We start from the raw sequence: 26,659 nt of genomic DNA on the forward strand, positions 1-26,659 counted from the left end.
CTCCTCCACTGAGCCATCCACCAGCTGCCTGCACCACCAGCCCAGCCAACTTTGGGGGTGATAGGTCCCCAGAACCAGCACCTACCACCCATCCCTCATGCTGCTCAGGGTCCTGAGGATAGGTCCCATCTCACAGCCCTCCCCTCACCTCGCTGAAGGAATCAATATGATCCCATCCCCAGTAGTGCCCCAGTCAGTCTCCAGCAGGCAGGGGCATTTTTTCGTTCCCCAAAAAGCCTCCACGTCCCAGCAAGAGCTGTTTTAATCAGAGCTTTCTGCCCTGCAGGACTCAGCGTGGGGTAGTGAAAGAGGCACAGGCTCAGCCCTTTTACTCTCTCCCCTCCCTTCAACCCTCTGTTTGGCTTCCTCTTCTCTTTTAATTCACACCCCTCACTTCCCCCTCCACATTTCAAGCCTGCTTGGTAAATGTTTGAAAGTGAAGCTGATGTGGTTGGTATGGCAACACCAGGCTGGGGCCCTTGCCTGAAACCCCAAACACACAATTAGCTGATTAAGAGGAGAGGCAGTGGCGTGCTGGGGCTCTGATGCTCTGCGGGGCTCTTCCAAATTACCCCATCAGGGGTGCTTGGAGGTTCCCAAGAGGGAAGACGGGGAGCGTGCACAGCCCCTCACATGGGTAAAGGTTTTCCAGGCTTGGAGAGGGAGCTTTTTCAGGAAGCCAGTCTGTGGTATGCTGCAGAATGGGAACAGGGCTGATAGAGATGCCAAAAGCAATGTAGAGCCTGCTGGACCACTTGCAAGCACCGTGTCCCTGTCCAGATTGCAGCATCCAGAAGTCCGGGATCACTGCAGGTCACACCAGGTCCCATCTGTGTGTTAGAACAGGACCCAGCTGTGCTCCAGGGGGATTCAATGCCCAGATCCAGCACTCACAGCTCTCAGTTGAGAGGAGAAAATAGGAAAGGATCTGTGTGAGAGGAGAGGGAAAAGAGAGGGAGAACCACTCTCCTCTGGAGCCAGCTGGGCTCCAGCCCTGAGGGCTGCCTGCTTGTCCCCAGTTCCCTGAACATATCATGGTGCCCTTGCCAGCAGGGCAGAGGTATTTAGACTGACTCCTCTCCTCTCCTCTCCTCTCCTCTCCTCTCCTCTCCTCTCCTCTCCTCTCCTCTCCTCTCCTCTCCTCTCCTCTCCTCTCCTCTCCCACAGTTTCATTGCTCACAGAGTGGCTCAGGAAGGCAGCAATCATCCCAGTGACAGCCCTGGTTAATGAAGTCGGCCTTCATTAGGCGTTTCCGTTCCACTTGAAAAGCTGCTCTGTGAGGATGCTCCACCGGCCTGTGGCAGAGATGGAGGATGTGGGAATGGCTGACGCTGCAGGGTGACAGCCAGGCTGCCGGCTGGGCAGCAGGAAGGGCTGGCATTCCTGTGGGGCTGAGTGCATGTCCTACAAGGTGCTGTGGGGTTATAAACCCACACCCTTCACCCATCCACAGTCCAAACCCAGCACTCCCCCCACCAACACAGCCTCACTCCTTCTCCCCATTCCCAGGGGTCATCCTCCATTCCAGAGCCCATCAGTGTCCTGGGGGACAAGTCCCTGCACCAGTCTCCACTATTTGACTCCACTCATGTCTCTGCTTAGGAAAGAAGGGTCCCTGGAGAGTCATGGGGTCAGGCTCAATTTTTCTGGGACTTACAGGTGGAGCAGAGGGGATAAGCTGGGAGGGAGCTGGCTGGGAGCTGGCTGGAGTGGTCCTGTGAAGAGGGTCATTTAGCTGATGTCTGCAAGAGTACTCCTAGACTAGAGAGCTCTAAATTGCTCAGCTATTATCTGTCCAGCAGGAGCACCCTCATCTCATCAGGACCACGCTTGGCGAGCCTCCAGCTGCAGGAACAGGATCGAAAGACTCATGACTCCCTGCCCTGGCTGCTCTGCAGGGACCTGCCACTCCAAGGAAGGGCATCCCAGGATAAGCACCAGCTTGGGGAACACCTTCCTGCAGATCCAAATCCTGGAGTATGTCCTCTGGGCAAGACGGGCTGCTGCCTTTCTCCCACCTCCTTCATGTCCCTGCTTCCCTCACCACTTAACCTTCCCCCAGCTCTTCATGGGGCATTTTAACGCTCAGACATGGTCAGACCACATAGTTTCTCTCTACTCTCTCCCCAGGTCCGAACAGTTGTCTCCATCAGCTTTTCTCCCTTACTGTGGGGATGAAGGCAGCTTATGGAGGAGCAATGTGGGCAAATGACCGTGCAAGAGAACAGGTTACTGAACACCTCACACTCTTTCCAAGGCTTCTCAGAGCCCTGTCCTGTAGGATAAAGGAACAGCCAAAATGTGACTGCAGGACACATGGAACAGAGAGTAGCATGCAGCTCTGGAAGTGGACAAGTGAAAGGATAGATGGGCTGGATCTTCTCCTTCCAGCAGCTGGAGAAGCCAGTAGGCTGCACTGCCTGCTCAGAAATGCATGTCCAGCAGATCTGGGGCTGCTATGGCTCAGCCCAAAAGATGTGGAGATGTGGCAGTGAGGTAGGAATGGCAGCAGAGACAGATGAGGATGAGAAGGAAGCAGCACTCAACTCTCTACCAGGTCAGGGCCCTGGAAGGAGCTGAAAACACCCTCAGAAGCACAATGTGCTCATGCTCTGGGAGGAGTTGTTGGATCAGGCTGGAGTGGGACCTCAGACCAAATCTGCAGCTGGACAAAGGAGGGGTTCCTCCTACCCACACAAAGTGGTGCCTGGTCATGCTACAGCTGGAATTCTGCTGTGAAGCCAGACAGACCTTGACTGCAAACTCCCCATTCCTGTGTGACTGACAACAGACAGGTTCTGCTCCAGGCTTTTGTGATGGGGGATTTTTGAGTACCACAAAAGCTGTTGGAGGGACTGGGGGGAGGCGCAGCAAAACCAGCCCTTGCACCCTGCCCTGTAAACAGGGCTGCTCAGTAATGATGTCCGGCCAGAGCTCTGCATTCTGGGATGGGAGGGAAAAGCTCAGAGCACAAAAGCTTGGTGCCACAGCCACGAGGCACACTGCCAGCATCCGCAGCGTCTTAACCTACTTTGGGTTTGCTACTGCGTGGCTGCTGATGGGGGCCAAAGGAGGGGCTGCACCCATGTTGGGCACCATCTGGCAGCTCCTGCTTAGGGCATTCTGGCTACTGAGGGAGGGGGACAGCCAGGATGATCCCTGTCCCCATCACCATTCCAAAAAACACAGCAGGACGAATGCAGAGAGCAGGAGCCATGGAGCAGTCACCACCCCATCACCAATTTGCAGTGGCAATGGCACTGCAGCCTCCCCCACACACACCTGGCCGGGGGGGGACATTGGTAGGGACAGGACTGGGAGAGGGAACATATCAGAACAGCCTAGGATTCTCCAGGATCCATCTCCCCAAGGGAAGGAGGTTTAAACCTTTGGGGTAGGTGGCACAGGGCTACAGCTCCCCGCCTCCCTCAGGTTTTAGCTGAAGGGAGCTGGAGGCTGTGGGGATTGATGGCTGAGCTGTCAGGGTGTGGCACCACCAGAGGACATCTGCATCAATGTACAGAGTGAAAGGCAGTGTCGTTGATCTGGCCTTGATGTGGGAACATGATGGACAGCCATCAGCATCCTGCACAGCCCCTGACTGATGACCAGGAGAGTGATGGACAGCCATCAATGAGCCTGTGTGAATGTCCAGGGGCAGGGATGGACAACTGTCAGTGGACATGGAGGACAGCCATCAGCAGGTGGCCCTGAGAGGTGCTGTCTGCAGCCAGCGCCAGAAGGTTTCCTGTTTGGTTGCCAGTGGAGAGCAGGATCATGTCTGCAACTGAGACCAGCTCCATGGGTAAGATCCTGAGCTCCTTTCCCTGCATGGACCCCACACATATGGGTGGCATGGGCTGTGCAGAGAGCCAGGTATGTCTGCCTTGCTCACAGGTCTGCTCTTGCACCGTTTATTCCAGGTGATGCTCTGCCATTCTCTGCCTGCAGTCTGACACGGCAGCCCTCCAGGCAGCCGGTTTTTATCCAATTTCATGCTGATTTTGGTATCATCCTTCCCTCCTGAAACAGCTGCCATGAGGGGAGTCGATGTCTCTCCTAACCCTCCCTGCAGCGCATCAACACTATTATCTCCATCAGCCAAACTTGCAATCTCCTGAAAAAAGATACCTCGCTATTTTGACAAGTTCTCTTTTCCATCACTCCCCGCTGACTAGCAGGAACGCCGGCTCGCGCAGGCGCGCCGAGGCTGCCGTTCCTGCCAAAACTTCGGGACCCCCTCCCTCCCCATGCCAGGGCAGACCCCCCGGCCCGTGTCCCCCCCAGGGGTGGTGGCAGCTGCGGGCCCGGGGGCCGGGCGGGCGGAGGGGTGCGCCGGGGCAGCGCACGGCGTCCCGGCCGGCGCGCTGCAGAAGCAGCCGCAGATGGTGAGCCCACACGCCGCGTCGCCGCAGCAGCCAGTGACCTACACGCGGGCGTCATGCGAGATTTTGGAGCGGGGAGAGGAGCTGACGAAAATGCACATTCCCGCTGCAGCTCAGCTCTCACCTCCGCCCCTGCAGCCCTCCTCCAGCAGACCGGCTCTGCCGGCTCCCTCCCAGGAGCTTCCCCAGCCTGTTGCCGGTTGTGCCGCTCCAGGGAGCAGCCAACCACGCTGTGGCTTTTCGGAGAGGACAGGGACTGTGTCCTCCTCCTCCCCAAAGGGTGTGAGACGATCCTTAATCTGGCACAGGATGTCCTTGCAGCGGATCTGGGCTGTAGCTCTCGTTTTGGGGGACAGTGCACCTGCCTGCAGCAGGATCCCCAAGGCCTTTGGCAACTAGAGCAGGAGCGAGGCTGGAGCCCCTCCTTGCCTCTGCTTTTCCAGGAATCACTGCACTCGGCCCCGGGACTGCCCTCCCTACACAGTCACTAAAAGCTTTTACAGCCTGCCCACACACTCCTCTCCAGTCCTCTGGGGCCAGGGTTTTTGTCTGTGAAGAGGTTTCCTGCTGGCCTCCCTTACAGCTGGCATCCACTTTCTCCACCCCACGGCCATCCTAGCCCCTTTCCACCATGCTCCCATGCCAAATAATGCAAAATGTGATTCGCCCTAAAGGGAAGCATTCCTGAGGAAGGATGAAGCACAGAGAGGCGCCTTGGGCCAGGGTAAGGCACCCAGAGGCTGCATTAAGGCTCCTGCAGCTGATGGAGTGAAGCAAGACAGGACCTGACAGCCAGAAGCAGAAAACAGATAAATCCTGTCCCTAGCCTGGCTCTCTGCATCCTCAGCCATGGGAAAGAGAGCCACGGACTGACTTAGATCCCAGCACAGCATTCAGATGCTGCGTTTCCCAGCCTCTGGATCTGTTTGCAGGTGACATGAGCTGCAGATGGTCTCAGCTTACTCCCAGATAAGCATGGGAAGGGTCTGTAATGAAGATATGGGTATTGTGGGATCAGTGTCAGCGCCCCTAAGTCTGTGGAGGGCTAGCACAGGGTGTGGATTAGCAGCCAAGGGTCAAGAACCATCCTGGCACCATCATGTGGCACAATCATATGGAACCTGGTCCCCTCAGGGCTGCCCTGTCCCAGTGACCTGCCCCTGGGGATGCAAAGCACTCCAGGGGTGTTGGATGCTGCAATCACCACAGATTTTTTCAGGGTGTAGAAGACTTCAGGGATGGTGCTGCCCATCTTCCAGAAGCAAGGAAGCTTCATCCGTCAAATGGTTCTTAATCCCAGGTCTCCCACTCCATGCTCCCCATGCTCTCTATATGGGAAAGGTGACATTCCTACCTCTCCACTGCTGCTCACTGCTGTCCACACATCCACTGTTCTGTGGGGCTGGCTGACCTGGAGCCTGGTAGGACCTGCTCAGTGGAGGGCACAGGGGCTGGCAGGGCTAGGATGCCAGGGTGGGATGAGGGGTTCCACCCAGGCAGTATCCTGGGAACAGGAACAGTGCAGTGGGGCTGAGCAGATCTTCTCTATGTCCTAGTAAGAACAGCTCCTTCTGTGTTCAGCCTGGCCAAGGAGAGGGCAGCTCTGCAGCATCCACACTGCCCAGACCCCTCTGCTCTCACCATCAGCATGTATCCCAAACCTGCATGGAAACTGCTTCTAGGAGGGCTCAGAGTCTGTTTCACCCTAAATCATCCCCATGTAGACCTGTCTGTTCCTGAAGGGGAAAGTGCAGACCCTTACCAGTGGCACCGCCTTCCAGTAAGGTGTAAGGGGGCTGAATGAGCATCTCCACTAAGCTGATGTGGGGCAGCTGGGGATGCATGTGGACCAGATTCTCTGCCTCAGCAGTGCTGCATTAGAGCTGTGCCTTTTTCCCCCCATCAGCATCCTCTTTCCTGCCCCATCACCTCCTTCAAAGCTCCTGTGAGCCCCCAGCCCTGCTGCAGCCCTGTGGTGTCCATCCAGGTGATATATCAAGTCCTGGGGACTAGAAGAACAAACCCCCCAGGATTTGCATTTAACTGGGCACACAGGGCTGCATATAGCCAGCAGCCACCGTGCCCCTGCTGCACCATAGCATGGGAAGGACAGCCTGCCTGCAACACTGACCAGCAGGCATTGGGTTAAAGCAGGTGCAGGTAGCCTGTGAGTGAGGCACTGGTCTGGGGAAGACCCCGCAGCGGGGCCAGATGAGACCTTTGCTCATCCTTGGATGCAGTCCCACCTCTGTAATCCTTGAGGTTTTTTCTGAGAAAGGCGGTTCAACCCAGGGGGCCAAAGGAGATGCAGGGAAAGCTTTTATTGGTATCTTCCAGCACACGTCAGCCCAGTTAAAAAAAATCTTCGTTTCTCAGAGAGCTTTTTAACACGACTCGGGCAGCAATTGGTACAGGGACAGCAAACCAGGCTGCATCTGCTCAGCCCCAGTCACAAGCTCCCTGCTTCCTCTGAGAGTGTGTGTGTGTGTGTGTGTGTGTGTGTGTGTGTGCACGCGCGCTAGACACAGGCATCCGCTCCCAGCATCTCACTGCCTCCTGCATCCTCCAGCAGCAAGTGCAGGGCTCTGGCTTCCCGGGTACCACCCTTGCCGCTCCATCCCCTGACAGGGATTTGCACGCGGGGCACGGCATGCGGTGAGCACCTGCGGGTGGAGAGGGGCTCGTGGCCAGAAGCAGCGGCGATGGACATCGTGTGGACTGCTGTCTAGGGCTCGTGTTCCCAGACCGACCCTGATCCTGGTAAGTGGGGGGGGGAGGGTTTTGACATTGTAGGCGCTTTGCTGGGTGCGTAGCACGGGCTGTCCACACATTGTGTTGCCCTTCGGGGGGTTCCCCCACTGCCCCCGGGATCCTGGTGCCAGAGACTAGAGCTCCTGGGATGAGATGCCTGGGAGTGGGGATGAGGATGAGATGAGAGGGTCCTGCCCAGGCATCAGGGTCCTCATGTGGGTACTGGGGAGAGGCGCTGGGGAGGGAGAGAAAAGGAGAAGTGCAGAGCTTAGCAGGAGCTGTGTCTGCTGCAGAGGAAGGGACTCTGCTGTCACGGCATTTTCATCCCCCTCTGGGAGATGAAAGAGTGCGACACACCTATAAAATCTGTCATAGCGCGGCAGGATGGGCAACCTGATCCAGCAGGGAGAACAGCCTCTGGCTTGGTGTCCCCAGGACTGGGACACAGCACCCCCCTGCCCGATATCCCCACTGGACTCCCACAGCCCTGCAGAAGGTGGGTGGGAACACCCTGCAGAAGGTGGGTGGTGGGAAAGTCGAGGGAGCCACGGACCTCTCTGCCCCATGGCAAATAGATCATCTCGCAGCAGCAGTCCCAGCACTGCCACAGTTCTGGCATGTGCTGTCTGTCCAGGAGAGGGGACAAGAGGATGCTACCAGACCCCCGTGGCCATCTGCAGCCAGCTCAAGGAGGTGGAATGCGATGTCCCCTAAGCAGAGCCTGCTGCCTTTGCAGCCTGGTCCCACTCACCCCAGGCAGGCAGCAACTGGCAGGGTGTGCAGAGCTGTGCAAGTGCCATGGTAGAGCCATGGCAGCTCCTCCCAGCCCTGCTTCACGCCCTTCAGACCGAGACCTGGGACCAGGCTGCCATGGGCTCTGAGGTCCCAGGGTTGTCCTCCCTGTTGGTACCCCATCCCTCCTCTGCCCCCAGGTTCTCTAATGCTGCTCAAAGTAAGGCACAGCACTGCAGGGCAAAAGACCCAGCAGCCTGGTGAGGGCAGGGAGGAGGTCTGGCCCCCTGGCAGCCTGTGGGGACCAGGCACATCCTTCCCCCCCCAAACTGTGGAGCCTGCTCTGACACATGAGGGGGTTCTGCTCCACACACGCCCCTGATGCATCCCCCTGAGAGTGGGTGCCGTGGACCCTGCTCAAGGGTGCACCAGCCCAAGCACCCACTGACCCTTCATTTGCTGGGAGGGCCTTTCACCGAGGACACACTGTGAGGCAGGCAACAGTCAGTCCTACAGACCCTGTGGCCCCACACCCCCATCTCTCCAGGCCACCATTGCACGCCACAACAGCTCACCCTGCACCCACGGCCCCCAAGAAGCACTCATCCCACACCTCCAGCTGCCACAGACACCACCCCACTCCCACAGCTGCTGCAACATCCTTGCACCCAAAGCCACCACCCACCCCATGCCCACAGCCTCTGCAACAGCTCCATGGGCCGTAACACCCACCCTGCACTGCCAGCCACGCCGTAGCAAACCACCCCGCAACACATCCACCCCTCGCACCTCATCCACCCCATAACACATCCACTCCTAACAAACACACCCCCCCGAGCCGCTCCCCGATGCACCTGTCCCGCGCTCCCAGCCACCACACCACCCCAGCTGCGCTGCGCTACGCCCACCCGTGTGTCAGTCGCCGCCACCACCCACCACTAACCTGGCACCCCGTAACCCCAGCACAAGCCACGTGTGCTCTGCCATGGGAGAGAGATTTTGCAGCCATGCAGGGACCACTGGCTCTGTTTGCATCTGGATGGTCTGCCCTGTTTCCTTCTCCCGGGGTGCCTCCGTACTAGCCACCAGCTCTTTCCCCATTGGCACCTAACACAGGCTTAATTCTCACTCCAGCTACACCAGCCTTGCTTCCATGCCTCAGTTTCCTCCATGGAGAGAGGAGCATGATGCTGGGAAAGATGAGTCCATGGGTACTAAGAGGAAGAAGTGCTTTCTGGCTCAGTGTTTTGCTGCAGGAATGAAGCAGTAAGGAGCAAATCCAAAAGAGAAGAGTGAGGGGAACAGGTGTTGCCCAAGGATCAGGGCAGGGGTGCAGGGGGCTGGGGGCAAGGGAAGGGAAGGGGTTGGGAAGATTCCCACCACCCACTGTGACAGCCCCCGGTGCTGGCAGGGCTCAGTAGAGCCGAGTGTTTGCAGGCAGCTCCTGCCTGTGCCCAGATTTAGCTCCTCTGTGGGGGCGACCTAAAAATAGCCCCACAGTGCAGCCTGGCAGCAAGGTCGAGGCCCCCGCGCCTCTTAGGTCACGATGAGACAGGTGGTGGTTCTGTTTGCCTCGGGGGGGTGGACACAATTAGCACTGGAGACATCTTCCCCCAAGGACATGTGGGGACGCAGGGGCTGCTCAGGTTTCTGGGCTGCTATGAGTCAAGGCTGCCCCTGGTCCTCCCTCCCCAGGAGAAAGGGAACTCCTGAAGTCTGGCAGGACCCCAAGTCATCCCAGATTCTATGTGAGGGTGAAATCCCACCCCACAAAGCCAGGTCAGGCAGGGCATGGGGCATGGGTAAAAAGGGGTCTAGACATTGAAGAGCAAGTTTGGGGTATCTGGGGAGCAATGGGGCCTGTGGAAAGGCAGTGGAGTCTGGAGACTGAGTTCAGGGTGAAGCCATTCAGCCCTGGATGTGCAGGCAGGGTCCAGCTGTGCAGCACTTGCAGGGACAGGGGGACCAGCAGAGCTGAGAATAGACACAAATCATGATAGAAGTGACACTGTCCAGGCTCCAGGCACACAGTAGTTGGTGGCAGAAGGCATTCGGGGTAGCCTTGGGAGAGGACAGGAAACAAGGAGGTGGGCTGGGATCTTGCAGCAGCAGTGCAGTGCAGGTGGGTGACTATGAACACACAGGAGAACCAGATTTGGGGGGAATACAGCAACTCCACACACCAGCCACCCTCCTATTGCCTGGGCTACTTCACTGCACTGCAGGATGGCTGGGGTTGGGGCACCCAGGGCTCAGCAGCATTGTGGGGGAAGCTGCTGGCACGCTGAGATGAGGAGCATCAGTGTGGGTACCAGGGAGAGTGGCGTGCTGTGGGCCACACACCTCTTTTCCCTCTTCTCTGTGAGCCTAGCCCCTCTGAACCCTCTCCTCCCCACTTCTACCCAAACGCTGGGCAGGAGTAGGCCTGAATCTGGTCAACACTCGGTGGTGCAGGGACCTACAAAGGCAGATCTTGGGGGGATTTCCCTGTGACTTCTCCGACTCTCTCGCTCGCAGGCAGAGCTGCAATGCTGCCCAGCAGCAGAGCTGATCCTGACCACGGCAGACGTGATCCTGAGCCAGCCAGGCAGAGGGTGGTGGCACGGCGAGGAGATAGAAACACCCAGGTGTTTTCCTTCCCACTGGCACAGCCGCAGAGATGCTGTTGCTGTGGCTTGGACACGTGCCTCCAGCTCTGCCCCGCTCCCACCTTTGCAAAGCCCCGGGAGCTGAAGAATGCCGGGCACCAGCTCCGAGCCAGGCACTGTGGCCAACAGGTGCAAATACCCCAGCCCACACACACGCCCGCTGCTGGGACCCCCACGCGCAGGACGGGGCCCACACGTGTTGCACACCCGGCTCAGCGTGTGGGAATCTGCAGGCAGATGGTCCCGCGGTGGTGGGGAGAGGCTGGGAAATCACATGCGTGTGCACGCAGTGGTGTTTGCCGCCTGCCAGCATGCTCTGCTCCGCTCCGCTCGGCCCTGCTGCTGCGGGGTACCTGTAATTACCCTGACCAGGCTCCCTGCCACAGCAGTGCCCGCGGTGTCGAGTCCTCCCGCAGGCAGTGAGATCACGGCGGTGTGCACGCGTGCTGCTAATTATCCCGCTACCTGGGGACTTCCCTGCCGAGGCTGGCGGGGCTGGAGATTGCTGCTCCAATCTCCCTGATTCGCCTCTCAGTCCCTGGGCACCAGCTGGAAGCGCCTCTTTGCTGCAGCATAGAATTAGAGAATAATTAAGGCTGGAAAAGACCTCTAAGATCATCAACTCCAACCATTAACCCAACACTGCCAAGGCCACCACTAAACCACATTCCTAAGTGCCACATCTACACAGTTTTTAAACACTTCCAGAGATGGTGATTCCACCACTGCCCAGGGCAGCATCTTCCATAGTGCAACCCCAGCATGGCACAAGGGAAGCCCTTGGACCCGTGTGGCGTGGTGCTGTGCCCCACGATGCTGGAGGAGAAATTCCACTTCTCCCCAGCTTCAGCTCACACCCAGTGAGACAGAGTCCAACTTGAAAATGCTGCTGCTGTTGGCCTCCCCATTTTATCCTAAGGTGATCTTCCCTTGGAACTGAAGCCATCCTTCTTGGGACCCATGTGCCCCTGTCCCATACATTGCTCCTCTTCCCTCTTGCACCCTCACAGTCCTCCTATGGCTGGCCCAGCCCCCCTACATGGCTCCTTGGATGCCCAATGATCACAGCAGCAGCACACACACAAACATGTGAGTGCAAGAGGAGGCAGCTGAGTGAAGAGGAATTTAAGGAAGGTGAAAGGTCAGCACCAGACCTGCAATGACCTAGTCCTGGGCAGAGCTGCAGGGAGGACATCTTTCACCCTTGATTGGCCACAGAGACTGTCTTTATGGCAGTAAGAGATGCACGCAAGGAGAAGGGTTACAGCTAGTCCTATTCCCTCTGGGTTTTACTGATCTGGCATGGAAAAGGCCTGGATGTGTTTCTTGTTAAGCTGGAGTCTATAGAGCAAGGGTGGGGAGGCACCCCCAATCCTTCTCTCTGCCTTTTGTCCCACTGCCCCACCCACTCAGATCCTGCATGGCCAGGAATCCATCTCCCCACAGCCACCACCATGATCCCAATGTCAGTTTGTCACAAAGACCCCGCTTCTCCCTGCCCTGAGCTGCTTCTCCTGCAGCTGGGGGAAAACCACCGGGGTACCTTTTTGAGGGTCAGGGACATAGCATCTTCCTTCCCACCGCAGAGCCATGGGGGTGCTGATGTCCAGAAGGCAGACGGTGGAGAGGGTGCAGAAGGTCAGCTTGGCCGTGTCAGCCTTCAAGGATGGGCTGCGGGAGCAGCCATCGACACGGCGTCGGGCGGAGGCGGGGACTGCACGCCAGGGGACGCTGGAGCAGGAGGTGCAAGAGGGAGAGGAGGAAGCCTTAGCAGGACCTTCCCAGCCGGAGGAGAGCAGTGCCAGCAAGGCAGCCTGGGAGCGGCTGCGGGATGGCCGGGGCGTGGAGCCAGAGGAGTTCGACCGGGCCAACAGGTTCACGCCACCAGCCTTCATCCGGCCCAAGAGAGAGCTCCACGATGATGAGCCCCCAGACATCAGCCTGGAGCAGAGGGAGCAGGTGAGCTGATGGAACCACAGGGACAGCGGGAGGGATGGGGACAGGGCTGGAGGTGCACGGGGCTGTACAAGCACCTGAGCATCTGCCAGGCAGTGACAGTCTCGCAAAGCCCTATGGAGGTGGCTCAGTGGGGTAGCGTGCCAGTGGCTAGGCTGGGCAGGTGGAGGTGCCACACTGGGAGAGGGGTGCAACTGTTCAGATGTGCCCTGGAGGCACCCTGGGGTGTCTTGAAAAGCAGAAGTCACTGCTGGGCACTGGCAGTTCTAGGTCTGGGGAAGAGAGGACAATTTGATCTACATGTTGGTCCACCTACAGTCAACCAGCTTGCAACTCAAGCCATCCCTCTATACCTGCAGCCCGACATCCCTGTCCATCTACAACCCAACAGCTTATCCACCCATGCCTTCAATCCTACAACCCACCCCTCCACACCCACAACCCTACCCATACAGCCACCCACCTATCAAGCCTACACCCCAGCCCACCTACAGCCTTATATAGCACCATACAGACATGGAATATCCTGGCCTGGAAGGGACCCACAAGGATCATTGAAGTCCAACTCCCGGTCATGCACAGGACACCCCAAGAATCACACCATGTGCCTGAGAGCATTGTCCAAGCTTGGTGCTGTGACCACTGCCCTGGGGGGCCTATTCCAGTGTCCAGCCACGTCCTGAGCCTACATTACCCAGGGTACCTAGATAATATACCCAGGTTAGTATCTCTTTGGAAGTGGAAATGGAAATGTGTGGAAAACCTTACAGCTTATCCATCGACACAACCCTAAAGACCAGCCAATGTACAACCCTACAGTCCAGCAAGCCACATGTAACACCCCACAGAGAACCTACAACTCCACAGCCCCACCAACCCTATAGCCAGACTCATCCACCCACCATTCATCCCCACAAACCCACCCTCCTCTAACTTGAACCACCATGTCCATTACAACGACCTCTTCCCTATGCCAGCCCCACACATTCCCATCTTCCCGTCCTCTCTGCCCTTCAGCATCTACCCCCACCTGCAAAGTACCACCCAGATCGAGAAGCCAAGCCCCTGCCCACACTGCTCTGCTGAGCATCTGCCCATCCCTCCCTCCCTCTCCAGATCCTGAATGATGAGATGTGTGAGATCTGCGAGGTGTGGACAGCCGAGAGCCTCTTCCCCTGCCGCATCTGCCACCGGGTGTACCACGATGGCTGTCTGCGCCGCATGGGATACCTGCAGAAGGACAGCGCCGTGGAGGTGACAGAGACGGCGCACACCGAGACTGGCTGGAGCTGCTACTACTGTGTGAGTACCTGGACTGGAGGACACCAGGCTGCTGCTGGGTGGTGGGTGGTCCCCAGGGAACTGTGCCCTACATGGACGTGAGCGGGGTCTCTCCTCACAGCCTGCTCTGTCTCAGTGGGGGATGTGCTGCTCTCCAGTTCCCACCATCCGCCTTGGCCTGATGGGGTCACCAGACACAGGAGACAGTGGCCCTCTGCCACCTCCCCACCCCTGCAGCCAGCTCCCCAGGACCTTGGTGCAGGATGTGACACTGTGGGCACATAAGAGGCTGTAGCAGAACTGGAATGGCCAAAGCCTGGGGGCATGGAGCCATCCCATTGCAGCAGCCTTGGGTGACACAGCACTGGGTGTCCTCACCCACTCGCCTTCAAGGGATCCTGGTGCTGCCATAAAGAGGTGTGCTCCCTCACCCCATGTCTTTGCTTCATGGCTCTTCTCTGACCCCCACCCCAGGACAACCTCAATCTGTTGCTGACAGAGGAAGAGATGTACAGCCTGATGGAGACCCTGAGGAACTGCAAGATCATTCCAGGTGTGTAGCCTCCATGCGGCGAGTCTCAGATGGCTGCGGGAAGCAGCTGGGGAGGTGGGTCCCCCTCCTTCCTGGGCACAACACAGCCAATCTGTCCCCTGCAGAGAGCTGTCTGACCCTGGATGACTTCCTGCACTACAAACACCAAGTGCACAAGCAGCAGTTCGAGCGGACCATGCCCGAGGCACAGGAGGAGCAAGCAGCCCTGCAGTTCAACGCCCTGGACCCCGACAAGAAGGGGCACATTGAGTGGCAGGACTTCCTCTCCCATGAGTCCATCCAGCTGCTGCAGAAAATACGGCCACAGGTATGGTTGTGGCATCCAGGGCTTGCTCCCATGGCTGTCACACATGGTCACGGCACCCAGGGCTGGCTACCATGGCCAGCAGCTGGGGCAGTGGCACGTGGATCCAGCACCCATAGCCACAGCACCCATGAGCAGCGCCCATGGTCATGGCACCCAAAGCTGGCTCCTACAGCTGACGCCACTGGCTGTGGCACTGAGGGCTGACTCCCATGGCCAGCACTCCTGGCCATGGCACTCAGGGTGGAGACCCCTGCAGCTCTGGGAATATAAAGAGGGAGGTTCCCACAGGATGAGTGCTCCACCTTCACTTCTCTGACCCCCTAGAATGCCCTTCTGCGGCTGCTGACAGCCAAGGAGCGGGAGCGGGCACGGACAGCCTTCCTGGCCCTGGACCAGGATCACGACGGATTCATCAGGGAGGGTGAGTGCCGCCAGGCCCGGCACACCTGGTTCCGCAAGCACCAGAAGGAGATGCAGTCCTGCAATGTCAGGTGAGGGGATGCCCACACTGGTGTAGGGGTGATATCCCAGCCAGAACTCCCAGCACAGTCACAACACATACCAAAGGGGCTCAGCACACAAATGGTTGTCCCTGCTTCCCGCCACCTCCCCCTCCATGGCCCCTCAGCCCTGTGCACCCTCTTCCCCCACCACTGCCATTTGGGGTGGGAGGAGCCGGGATGAAGAGCATCTTCCTTCCTGCCAAAGCATCAGCCATGTGGGGCCCATATCAGAGGGCAGCCCCGCCAGCAGCAGGAACGGCAAGAGCCCGGAGAAGATCGTGCCAGCCACAAAGCAGGAGGAGACCAGGTGAGGCAGGGATGGTTAGGGGGATGGTGGACACCCCCATTTTCGCGGGAGACCTTGGGGGAGCACTGTTGCCAGGATGTCCAATGAGCCCACGTCTGCCAGCAGGAGCATCGATTGGCCCGGATTCCTGCGGGAGAACGTTGCCTACATCCTGGCCGCGCGCCCCAACAGCGCAGCCCTGCACCTGCAGCCCCTCGCCTAGACCTGGCCGCGCCTCGAGGGCGCGGTGCCACGCCCACCATGGTGACCTGCCCCGCCCTCCCCTGTGGGCACAGCCAGGCGCTGATTGGCTGGCAGGGAAGCGGCTATGCTGCCCTATGCCCCGCCTCCCCCTTGGATTGGCTGTGAAGAGGATGGGTGCCGGGCTCTGATTGGCTGAGGGAGCGGGAACAGCTCTTGGGTCTCTGATTGGTGGGGGGAAGCAGGGCGGGGCAGGGCGTGTCCCCACTGTTTCCATCGTCCTACAGGGACCATGGTTGGCAAGGGTCCCATGCCCGGGGTCACCATGGGGCACAAGGGGTAGGGAACATGCTGCCCCCATGATTCCTATCCCCACAGCACCCAGGGACCTGCAGACACAGCAGGGGCTGCCCTGGGTACTTGTGGGGTGACAGCAGAACCCAGAGCACCCGTGTGTCCCCAGTCTCCCACAGCATCATGGGGCAGCACATCTGAGCCTCTGCGTGCCACAAGCAGCACCCAAGGGTGTGCGGCAAGCAGTGTCTCAGCTCATCGGCATGGTGGATCCTCAGGGGATGTGGCTGACTCCCTTTGGGGTCTTTCACATCCCTGCCCTACTCCAATAGGAGTTGGAGCCTAGTAGGTCCATTCTTGCATGCACAGCTCGTGGCTGGAAGAGACCGTTTCCTGGCATGGCTCAACCCTTCCCTGCTGGCAACTACTATTTAATGCCAACAGCGATGGTGTAGGAATGAGCACTGGTAACAGAAAGTATTAGAAGGATAGGAGGGAAAGATCAGATGTAGGGGGACTCCCCTATGCCTCTGATTTTGCTGGCAGCACTCCCCTGCATCCCTCATCCCCTCCTGTACCCCTGGTTCCAAGGGATGCTCTTCATTTGCTTGCCATTCCAGTCCCACACCAACCCTGTTCAGTCTCACTCTTTATCCACTGCATCAAGCGGGCAGCCTAGCCTCGCTGGGAGCATTAGTGCTAGTGGCAGGGAGGAGAGGCAGAGGCCAGAACCCCCCCAGGTGTCAGCTGCAGGGATGAGGCATTCACTGAGCCTGTTGGCAGCCCTAAGGTAGATAGATGCACTCAACCCACAGATGAAGGAGCAGGAAAGCCTGGAAACCTTGCCCAGACATGCCAGGGGTTGGGATGCTCAGGTCTCATGGCAGTCCCAGCAGCTGCTCCTGCCCCTCTAATCCCTTTCCCACAGTGCCCTCAGCCTCTCCCTGCCTGGTGTGCCGTGGCTCAGCCAGGAGGCCCCGGGATGTACACAGGCCAGGGGTGCACTTGCAGCAACCTGGTCACTCCCTCACCTCCATCCCCGATGCCCTGTGGGCATCATCCCAGTCAGCCCCCTTCCCCCAGCCAGGGCACAGTTCCCCTCTCCAGGTTCTCCCCCACTGCAAGACCAGGAGGCGCACCAGTGCCACGACATCTTCCTCTACCACCCTGGCATGCCAGGCCAATGGGGATATTTTGGATGCCAGGTCCGAGATGTGGCCAGAGCGCCAATGGGGATATTTCGGATGCCAGGTCCGAGATGTGGCCAGAGCCATGGCGAGGAGGCGGCCGTGGGTGCATGGGTTGCAACTCCCTATCTGTACTGAGATACATTCATTAAACAGCTGTGTCCAGCTAGCCTCTGTCTGGTGTGCTTACAGGGCTTCTGGCTTCTCTGCGGGCATTTCTGGGCACCCACAACTTCCTATTTTTTAAAATCCTACCCCAGGCTCAGGTCACTGTCCCATCAGGCAAGCTTGGCCTCCTGCCCCCAGAGTGTCCCACAGCAGTGACAGGAGGCAGCTAGTGTGTGGACCCAGGACCCAGTAAACTCGGGGTTCTGCATGTCTCCCCAGGAAAGCAAACAGTAAGGAGAGTGCCTGGCTGATCATGGAACCACCCCAAACACTGCAGTGAAAGGGACAGCCCTCCACTGGGATGAGTGTGCTCCTCACCTTCAGAAGCACTGCATGATGAGAACAGAGCACTGAGGACAGCTGGATGCTGGGAACAGACTGTCTGCAGCAAAATAACCCCACAGAGACACTATGGTTCCCCAGGAGAGTGGTCCCCATGGCTGGAATGCTCCAGCTAATTACATCCACAGAGCTCCCAGGTAAAGCTGCAGCTACTGCTGGCAGCACATGGCCTGTGGGAACCAGGCTCCCAGTAAAGGGAACTCACCAACCTGCAGGGGACTTTCCTTGCCCAGTGCCCATGCTGCAGCTGGGAGGGGAATGGGATTTGAAAAGAGGATCTGGGAGGGAATTAGGAGGGGTATGCTGCCTTGACAGCATCAGTTCAGTCTGTGGGGCCACAGAGCTCACTGCTAAAAGCTTGACTTGGATATTTGAGCTCCCTCCCATGGTCACAGTGGGATATCATTGCGTACAAACCACAGCAGGGGTGTCCAGCTCACCTACAGAGAAAAACCAGCAAGCATTTCAGGCTCTGAGAGCCAGATAAGCCTTAAAATTATCTGTGTCATCTGGGAGATGCACTCATCACCTTGGGAAGAGGACGGACATCTGCAGGAAGGGGGAGCTGACGGTGGTTTTGTGTCTGGTGGTGGGATGTCATGGATTGGTGATGATGCGGGCTCTGCCAGTGGAGGGAAGCCCAGGAAAGCCCTCACATGGTGAGAGGGTGTTAAACCACCGTGTTATTGCTCCGTCTGCTGGAGATGAAGAACAACCAAGCACAGAGCACAGGCTTGAGAACCCTGGAAGTGGGGCACCCACTGCCAGTGCTCCAAAGCTCTTCACCTGGGGAAGAAGACACAACAGCTCTCCCAGCCCCAGCCCACCCTGTTGCTCCCGGCAGCAGGCTGATACCCCTGCCAGGACACACAGCTGGCTGGTATCCCTGGGAAGCTGGATAACAAGGGCCACAGGTGGCCGTGGTGGCCTGTGTCCTGCAGGGCTGTGCTGTCACCACTGCAGCACCAGCTTCACAGCTCTGTCACAGCTACAGATCCCCAGTGAGTGACCACCATGCAGCAGAGTGTGCCCCAGCCATGTCTCCACAGAGGCAGCACCAAGGTCTGGGCAGAAGCAGGAGGATGTGGTGGGGGAATGGACAAGTTGTTGCTGCGGTTCCTCTTTGATGTTACCTGGTCCTTCAAGACCGCTGACCTCTGAGACACTGTCCCAAGAAAGCCTCTGCTGCCTACAGACCACCCTCCTTAATGCTGGGGCAAGCCTGTCTCCAAACACTGGAAGATACCTTCTGCTGCGTTTGGTACCAAACCTCCAAAACACCTGAAAACTGGCACAAAGCTCTCTCTGGACACTTGTGCAATCTGCTCGCCTAACACTGGTTCAAACCTCTCTCCAGATCTCTCTGGATGCTGGTGCAAACTGAGTGCTGTTGCAAACCTTTCCCTTAACAGCAGTGCAAACATCCCCATGGTGATCCCAGGTCCTAAACCAAAGGATCAGGATGTTCATGTGAGATCTAAGGCTGGGGCAAGAACCAACTGTCCAGCCCAACCCTCCCAAGCTCTGCTGAAGTTACAGTGTGCAGCTCACATGCCTGTGGTCCCACATCTGTCACCCACCACCAAGTGCCATGCAGTGGATGCTGTGCTCCCCACTGGGGGTTCCCAGCTCCAAGGCTCCAGTCCAGCATCACCCTGCCTGGAGCCAGGAACAGAGTCTCAGGGTCCTGGGAGGCAGCTCTGGCTCCTGTGTTTCACAGCAGGCAGTGGTCAAGGTATTGTCCACCCTTTATCCGGTGGTCCTGCTATCTGGGACAGGACTGGCAGCCCCAGGAGATGCAGGATGGTAGTGCCTCACTCTGTATTGAAGTTGCCCCCTCTGCCAGACTGCAGGGCTATTGGACAGGGCTGCCACCCCCTCAAAAAAAACCTCTGTTAGTGGGGAAAATGAGTACTTGGTTTTGCACCCCAGGGTGCAGGATAGCACCCTCCTCCACGTCCCTGGGGCACCTCTGCACGTCCCTGGGGCTCCCCTGGACTTGGCCAGGTACCCTCAAGTCTGGTGTGTCCCAGAGGGGAAGTGACCATGATGAGCCCCACACCAAAGCCAGATAATCTTCAAGAGAGCTGTGTTGACATAGAGGAGAGAAAGACGACCAGAGGGACTCACTGAACAATGTCACTGTGAGCCCTGGCACTGACTATCACTGGGGCAAGACGTCAGAGCCCCATCCTATTATTGTACCAGTCAGAGACCACTGGCAAGAAAAGAGGATTCTCTAGGCAGCATGTGACAGCAACAGCAAAGCCACAGCCCGTGGAGGCAGTGACACCATGGTGGCCCCAAATATCCTTCCCCTCCCAGGCCAGAGCAGGAGTGACCATGCAGAACAGGGATAAATGATGTCCCCGTTTAACAACATCACTGCAGATGCAAGCAGGAAAATGAGGTGGGGAAGCTGATAGGATTTGGGAGAAGGGAATTGCGATGAGGAGGTTGGATTACCCAGAAGTGATCCCCCCACCCCAAATCAGGGTCCCTAGGGACTCCAGGGCCCTCTGGGGACAGCTGAGGAAGGACAGGGGGTGAGTGGGCTGCAGAGTGGTACAAGGGGCCGTAAGAAGTGTGCATGTTCCCCGCAACAGAGTGGTGACCACGGGGTGTCGCGCCTGCTCCACGCCGGGAGCCGGCGGTGCCATTTGCGAACGCGGAGAAAGCATGTAGGGAGCAGGGAGGTGGTCGGGACGTAGGGAATCGTTTCAATATCCCGAAATAATTGTGTAGGCTGTTTTGTGACCCCCTTCTCCTCGTGCACCAAACCCAGCTCTGACTCCTACCTCCGCCTCACAGCACCTTCCTCCTTCCTGGTTATGTGCCCGTGGCTGGTGAATGGAGGACCACACCTGCTGCCCGGGGAGCTGGGACTGAGCCCGGGCTGCTTCAGGCTCCTGCAGGGATGGTCTCTATTCTCCGCAGCCCCCTGGAGGCTGGACATCCTGAGCCTTGGGGAAGAGGGATTAACTCAGGGCTCCCTCGGGTTTAACATCCCTTCCCCATGAGTTGCACGGGCAGGCTGAGCCCCCTCCTCTCTTTGTCCCACCTCCTCTGCATAGAGCCACTGCACCCCCCAAATAGCCGCTGGGTCTGTCCACACCCGACACTGCCACCTGGCTGGGAAGGTTGTTCAAGTGACGGAAATGAAGCCTAGCAGTAGCTGTGGTGGCACAGGCAAGGACAGCGATGCCCGCCAGCACCTGCTGGGACCAGTCACATGCTGCTCAGATCCACAGGGTAGTCTGGAGGGAGCCGTATGGGACCTGAGTGGGGAAATTACATCCCCTCCCCAGCACCTACCCAGAATGTACCCAGCCCACTACCAGCTGCTGGATGAGCTGTCCCAACAGGACAGAACCCCACAGGCACTCCAGCATGGTGAGGGTATGCTACTCTCCGAGGAAATGCACATGACCCATGCCACCCATAGGAGCCCACACAGGGCCTATGCATGGTTTCCAAGCTGCACACTGTGCCACCAGCTCCCACCACCCCCACATTGCTGGCTTGGTGGCCCTGGCAGAGTGCAGGGCTGCCAGACACTCCCTCCTGTTCCCAGCACACTCTCTCCCACTTTCTCCTGCTCGGCATGGCTGTGCAGGGGGGACACGGGGTGTCTGCGTGGTGCAAAGGGTGCAGAGGAGGCGCTGGGATGGGGAGCGGGGGGGCACAGCGCAGTGCCGGGCATGGCAAGCATCTTGTTCCCGCAGCAGCATTGCTGTGACTCATCCTGGCAACCCACACAGCACTCAGGCAGGGTGTCCAGGTCCTCTCCTGCCTCGGAGCAAGGCCATGCCGGAGCAATGCACTTACACCACTGGATGCCTGCCTCCTCATCTTCCTGGTCCTGCTGCCCTGGCATTACAGTGGGACTGGGAGCTGGCCCCAGCCCTGGGCTTCCATGTTGCTCTCTGCACCCCATAGTCCCCTAAGCAGCTGCTACCAAGCACCATGGTGTGGCAGGGGCCATTGGCTGCCAAATAAAGCAGAGTAAAATTATTTGGGGTACAGTGAAGGGCAGGACCTGCCTTCCCACAGTGCTGCTGCTGACAAAGAAGCAGCTCCTGATGGCCCCTCTGGATAGCACAGTGAGCAGTGCCATGCATGGCACACATGTCCCTGTGTGCCCCAGCATTCCTCCTCATGCCATATGTGTGCTGTGCACCCCAGTATCCCCTCTTCATTTAGGATGTGCCCCTGGACCCATAAGACAGCACACATAGCTGTCCTCTCAGCTTACCTTCAAGTCATAGGACACTGATAAGAAAGCATCTAATGTGGGAGCTCAATGGGGCCAAGACATACCCTGCTGGCCAGGGAAAGAGGAAGTCAGCCAGAGTACCTGGAAAGCAGAGATTTGGATCTGAGCCACTCCAGAAAATGAGCACTGTGCTTGGCACCGGCAGAGGCACCCAGCCCTCAGACGTCTGGGGACACAGAGTTCCATCTGGGGTATCTGCCAACAGACACATCATCAATGGGGCCATTCACTCCCCAGGAGTGGGGCCTGGAGCTCTGACAGCAAGGATGGGAGCAATAAAGGGGGGAGGCACCTCATGTTCATCATGGAGAACCCCGTGACCCAGCAGGAAAATGATCCAGGGGCTGGAGTGACTGATCTGCGAGGAGCTGCACAAAACTATATCTGTTTTGCTTGGCTGAGTGATGACTAAAGGAAGGACAGGAGAGCAGTCTGTACACTGCCAGGCAGAGGAGGAATTATTTACACTGGAGCATGGGGGTGGAGGGATAGGAGCTGGGAGATGGGTGGAGGGAAGGTGGAAGCTAGGTGGGATGCCCTGGCAGTGCTCCCCCTCGCTGCCCGAGGGACACCAAGTACTGGTGAGAAACAGCACAAGAGCTGGGAAACTGGAAGCTGCTGGCTCACTTTTGTGGAGAAAATACTTTCAGCCAAGGGATTGTCCTGCCCTGGCTCCAGCCCCACAGCCAGGCTTGGAGCCAGACATCAGCACTGCAGGACAGACAGTATCTCCTACGCACAGGATAACATCCAGCAGCTGCCTGCACAGGGTAGGTCCCAGAGGGTGGAGAAATGGTCCCACCACATGGCATCTGTTCTAAGCCCCAGCCCACAGCTGTGCTCTCATGTAACCACCTGGTGCACAACAAAAATCAAAGGAAGGAGAAGGGGGTGTAAAGAAAAAGGGTCTCATCATCCTCTGGGACGAATCCCTTCTCCCAGGAAGGAAGGGACCTCACCAAATCAGCTATTCCCAAAGTCAAAAGGTACCAAATCTATTTTGTGGGGTCATCTAGTGCTTTAGGAGCTGGCATCAGGATGAAGAACGAGTGAAATACTCAGAGCCACAACTCAAGTTGACACTTTGATTGGGCCATCCTGCCTCATTCACCTGAGGGTTGCCACCCTGTTACCCACTTTGCAAAGATTTTTACAGCATAACTGTGGTACAAATATCCCATCCCAGCTGGCATGTGAAACTGTGGGAGCCTGCAGGCTGCTCCATGCATGGGAAGCACACCCAAGTGACCTCCAGACCATCCAGCCCAGGAGGATGTTTGCTAGGGAGCATCATTTTTTGGTCAGAAAGTCCCCGACACTTGCAGCCAGAAGTCCCATCAGCTGATCATACTAGGCTACAAGAGCAGGACCACACCCCAGGATGGTGCAGGAAATTAAATTAAGGAAGGGGCTATAACCCAGCATGATTTCATGTCTATATATTCAGTGGGGCTTGTCAAATAATCTTAGCTTCCTTATTTGATGACTTTATAAATTCGGTGGCTAAAATACCATCATGGACATACCAGGCTGCTGTCAGGTCAGGCTGTCATGCCAGGGGAGCACTGGGCAATGCCAGGGGGAGCAATGGGCAATGTTGTGGGAGCACTAGACAATACCAGGGCAAAACCAGGCAATATCAGGGGAGCAGAGGGCAATGCCAGGGGAGCAGAGAGCAATACCAGGGGAGCCCCAGGCAGCGTCAGGTGAGCATCACAAGACCAGTGACCTACCAGGACCCAGCCCTAGGAACCTCCACCCATGTCTCCAACTCCCAGAGGCAGTAACAACTCTGTCACTGCCCAGCACCCTCTGAGATGGTCTGTGTCCCTAGGCAGGCAGCAAGGTGGAATTCAGAAGCCACAGCATCACCCTGGTTTCATCTCCCATCTTCTCATCTTTTTAAAGCAACCTGATGTCCTCTTCCAACACCCTCAGCGTAGCCTGGCAACGGCAGTACCAGCATAGAAACAGCTGTACTGGCATGGAAATGGTAGTACTGGCATGGCAACGCTGTGGTAGAGATAAAAATGTCAGGCAGATCCCCTTTTCTGCTTCCCAGAGCAACAAAGCTGCCCCGTCTCCCTTGGATACTTCAAAAGGGTTCTGGGCACCATACATGACAAACCCTGCCAGCCTCATCTCCCTTCCCCATCTCCTCTCCCCACTGCCCAGCATTGTATGAGATGAGTTGCTGGGTCTCAGCCGCGGTCTCACAGTCCTGGCATACAGGGAGCCACGGCAGCAGACAGATGCCCTTCGTGGGTCCCTAAGGGGGTAGAACCATGCCCACCCCCCCCCCTCCTTCTCACTTCCAGAGCAAACACCTGGTTTGAGGGACACAAATCTATTATAAGACCTGAGAAGAGGGCTCCTGGTTTCTTTGCCTGCTAACGGCATTTCCCCTGCAGCCAGTCCCTCTGCCGTTCATGGATACCCCCGCGGTGGGGAGGAAAGGCACATGGGACATCAGGACTGCCCTCCTCATCCCATTTGGATGAGGGGAAGTCTCCGCGGCGGCAGGCAGGGAGGGCAGCCCAAGCATCCCACTCTGCCGGGTAAGGAGATCCGGTGGGGCATCGGAAGTTACACAACCCTGCGCTATGCAGACAAGGCAGCGAGAACTGCGGGGGCGCACGGCAGCCCCCGCAGTGAATTCCCTGACGTGGCAAACATCTCCCGAAGCCCCCTCCATGCCCACCTGCACACGCAGGCAGGAACCCACGCACATACGCAGGCAGGAGCCCACACGCCGGCACACGCCTGCCTCTAAAGGAAAAGCCTCGCCAGAGCCAGAGCTGAAATAGTGAATTGCCTCATTCATTCACCCTCTCCGGAAGCTTTGCCCGTACATGCAAACATACGCGCAGGCAGACATATGTGGCAGACACGTGCGACCATCCCTACGCCCTCCAGGAATTCCGGCTCCCCCCAGCCAACTTCTTCACCCCCCTCTCCAAACTGAAGTAAATTCTGCACCTGTCCTGCCAGGAGAACCCCAGCTCCGTAGGAGGACAACACTGACTGGGGCAGATTCATAGCATGGTGGGGGGAATGCCCATCAATTTTTAGTCCCAAATCCAGAAACTCTCACACGGGACACACCTCCTTAGCACACATAACAGCATTGCCAGCCACATTTGTCCCCATGGCTCAGTGGAGACCCTTCTACAGGGATGCTAGTGTAGCAAAAACCCTCACCATGGCCACACGGATCACTCTGCCCAAAAAAAGCCTGAAGCTGTGCAGGGCCTGGCACATGCATGACACGGGTGTTATATATGTGCATGGCAGGTGTGTGAATGCCCACTGACACATCCACATGGGATGGGCATGGACAGAAATCTCCAGTAATAAGCCGAAAGTTCTGGCCTGGGGTTGTCTCGCAGCAAACACTCCCCAGGATGCATAAGCTCACAGGCTCACAGCACACACCAGTGTGCAACCCCTGGCACATGCAGTATGTGCCCACATGAGTGTGCACATACCCGACATGCTCCCTGATGCATGAGCTCTGCTGACCCAGCACACACGGGGCACAGGTCAGGCTGCAGTGGGGCACAGTCATGCCTGCCTGTGCCTCAGCACAACCCTGCTCTGCTGGCATGTCCTCACATAACTCCAGCTGAGTGTGGGACAAGCCAGCGCATCAAGCTGGGAGTTGGAGCAGATTCAGCTCATTACTTTTCCTAGAATAACTTCGAGTCCCTTGAGGTGCCCAAGAAAACATCCCATCTCCACCTCCCTCACACTCACTCAGCAGCACCAACCTGCAGTGCAGCGGTGGCAGCCACCACAGTGTGTGTGGCATCCATAAGCATGTCATCATGCCCTGGCATGAACCCCTTTCCCAACCCAGAGCCAGGTCACAGATCCTGGCATCCATGATGCTCAGTTGTCATGACAGATCCCCAATCCTGTTTTCCCTCCCCTCATGCAGAAGTGAGACACTGATGCACCCACAGGTACCCCAGGACCTGCAGGACAGGTACCAAGCTCAGTTCCCACCTCTAATTGCACAGACCTGTGCCAACATCTGTCCTGGTCAGGGAACATTTCCTGCAGTGGGTACTGGTGCTCATCTCAGCGAGATGGAGAGATTCAGACCCTGCATGCCTCAAAGAAGCAAAAGTACCAGCATCTACTGCATGCCCTGTCCCTGCCTACTCCCTCAATGACTGCTCTTCCTATTTGACTTTGAGTATTCATATTTTTCCTCAACCTTATCTAGAATTTGAGACCAGACACAGGGACTTGTGTGTGCTCAGACTGCTGGTTTGTCCTGACCTAGCCTATTGTCTCCCTTGCTGAACCCTCCTCCTGCACAAACACAGGTCATTCAGTCCCATGCCAGCTTGAGTGGGACTTTTTAAGAAGGCGGTGTGTCAAAGAACCCTGCCACCATCATTGTGTGGCAGCAATCCCGGGTCTCCTTGGTACAGCTCGGCCTCTCTCCCCAGGCCTAGTACATTGAACCTTCTGTGGTTTTGTTCCTTTCCAGCAGCAGCAATTTCTCCTCTCCACCTCCCTCCCACTCCCCATCCTCTGGGTTGTACTTTCAGTGCTGCTGCCCTTACTGAAAGTTGAAACAAAGCAGGCAATCAGTTTGGGACTGATTTTCTGAAGCATTAATTCTTCTATCCTGTTCTCATGTGGAGACGCTGCTGCTCTCCTCATTTACTCCATAATTACACAGCACTGTAACTTTTCCCTCTCCATTATTTCTCTCCAAGCAAATCAGAAATGAGGGGTTGCAAAGTCTCCCTTTCACCCACCACCATCCCTGAC

The 26,659-nt window shown here is 57.4% G+C and overlaps 2 protein-coding genes across 2 annotated transcripts in view; one reads left to right on the plus strand and one right to left on the minus strand.

The window, feature by feature from the left end:
- Window positions 1-26,659, minus strand: part of PIGO (phosphatidylinositol glycan anchor biosynthesis class O) — a 265,926-nt gene that overhangs the window by 154,462 nt on the left and 84,805 nt on the right. The gene's annotated exons all lie outside the window — the stretch shown is intronic.
- On the plus strand, window positions 6,769-17,254 carry PHF24 (PHD finger protein 24). Its single transcript, XM_068177512.1, has 8 exons — window positions 6,769-7,146; window positions 12,104-12,476; window positions 13,590-13,775; window positions 14,229-14,307; window positions 14,412-14,614; window positions 14,939-15,105; window positions 15,323-15,424; window positions 15,530-17,254. The coding sequence occupies exons 2-8, from the start codon at window positions 12,108-12,110 to the stop codon at window positions 15,624-15,626; spliced, it is 1,203 nt and encodes a 400-aa protein (XP_068033613.1). The 5' UTR covers window positions 6,769-7,146; window positions 12,104-12,107; the 3' UTR covers window positions 15,627-17,254.

Source organism: Anomalospiza imberbis, chromosome Z, assembly GCF_031753505.1.
Source record: "Anomalospiza imberbis isolate Cuckoo-Finch-1a 21T00152 chromosome Z, ASM3175350v1, whole genome shotgun sequence".
Lineage (NCBI taxonomy): Eukaryota > Metazoa > Chordata > Aves > Passeriformes > Viduidae > Anomalospiza > Anomalospiza imberbis.

Excerpts from the sequence above, each read along its gene's own strand:
- PHF24 (XM_068177512.1), top strand. The coding sequence starts at position 12,108 with ATGGGGGTGCTGATGTCCAGAAGGCAGACGGTGGAGAGGGTGCAGAAG. Across the intron at positions 13,776-14,228 it reads GCTGGAGCTGCTACTACTGT|GACAACCTCAATCTGTTGCT; the intron begins GTGAGTACCTGG and ends CCCCCACCCCAG. Across the intron at positions 15,425-15,529 it reads ACAAAGCAGGAGGAGACCAG|GAGCATCGATTGGCCCGGAT; the intron begins GTGAGGCAGGGA and ends GTCTGCCAGCAG.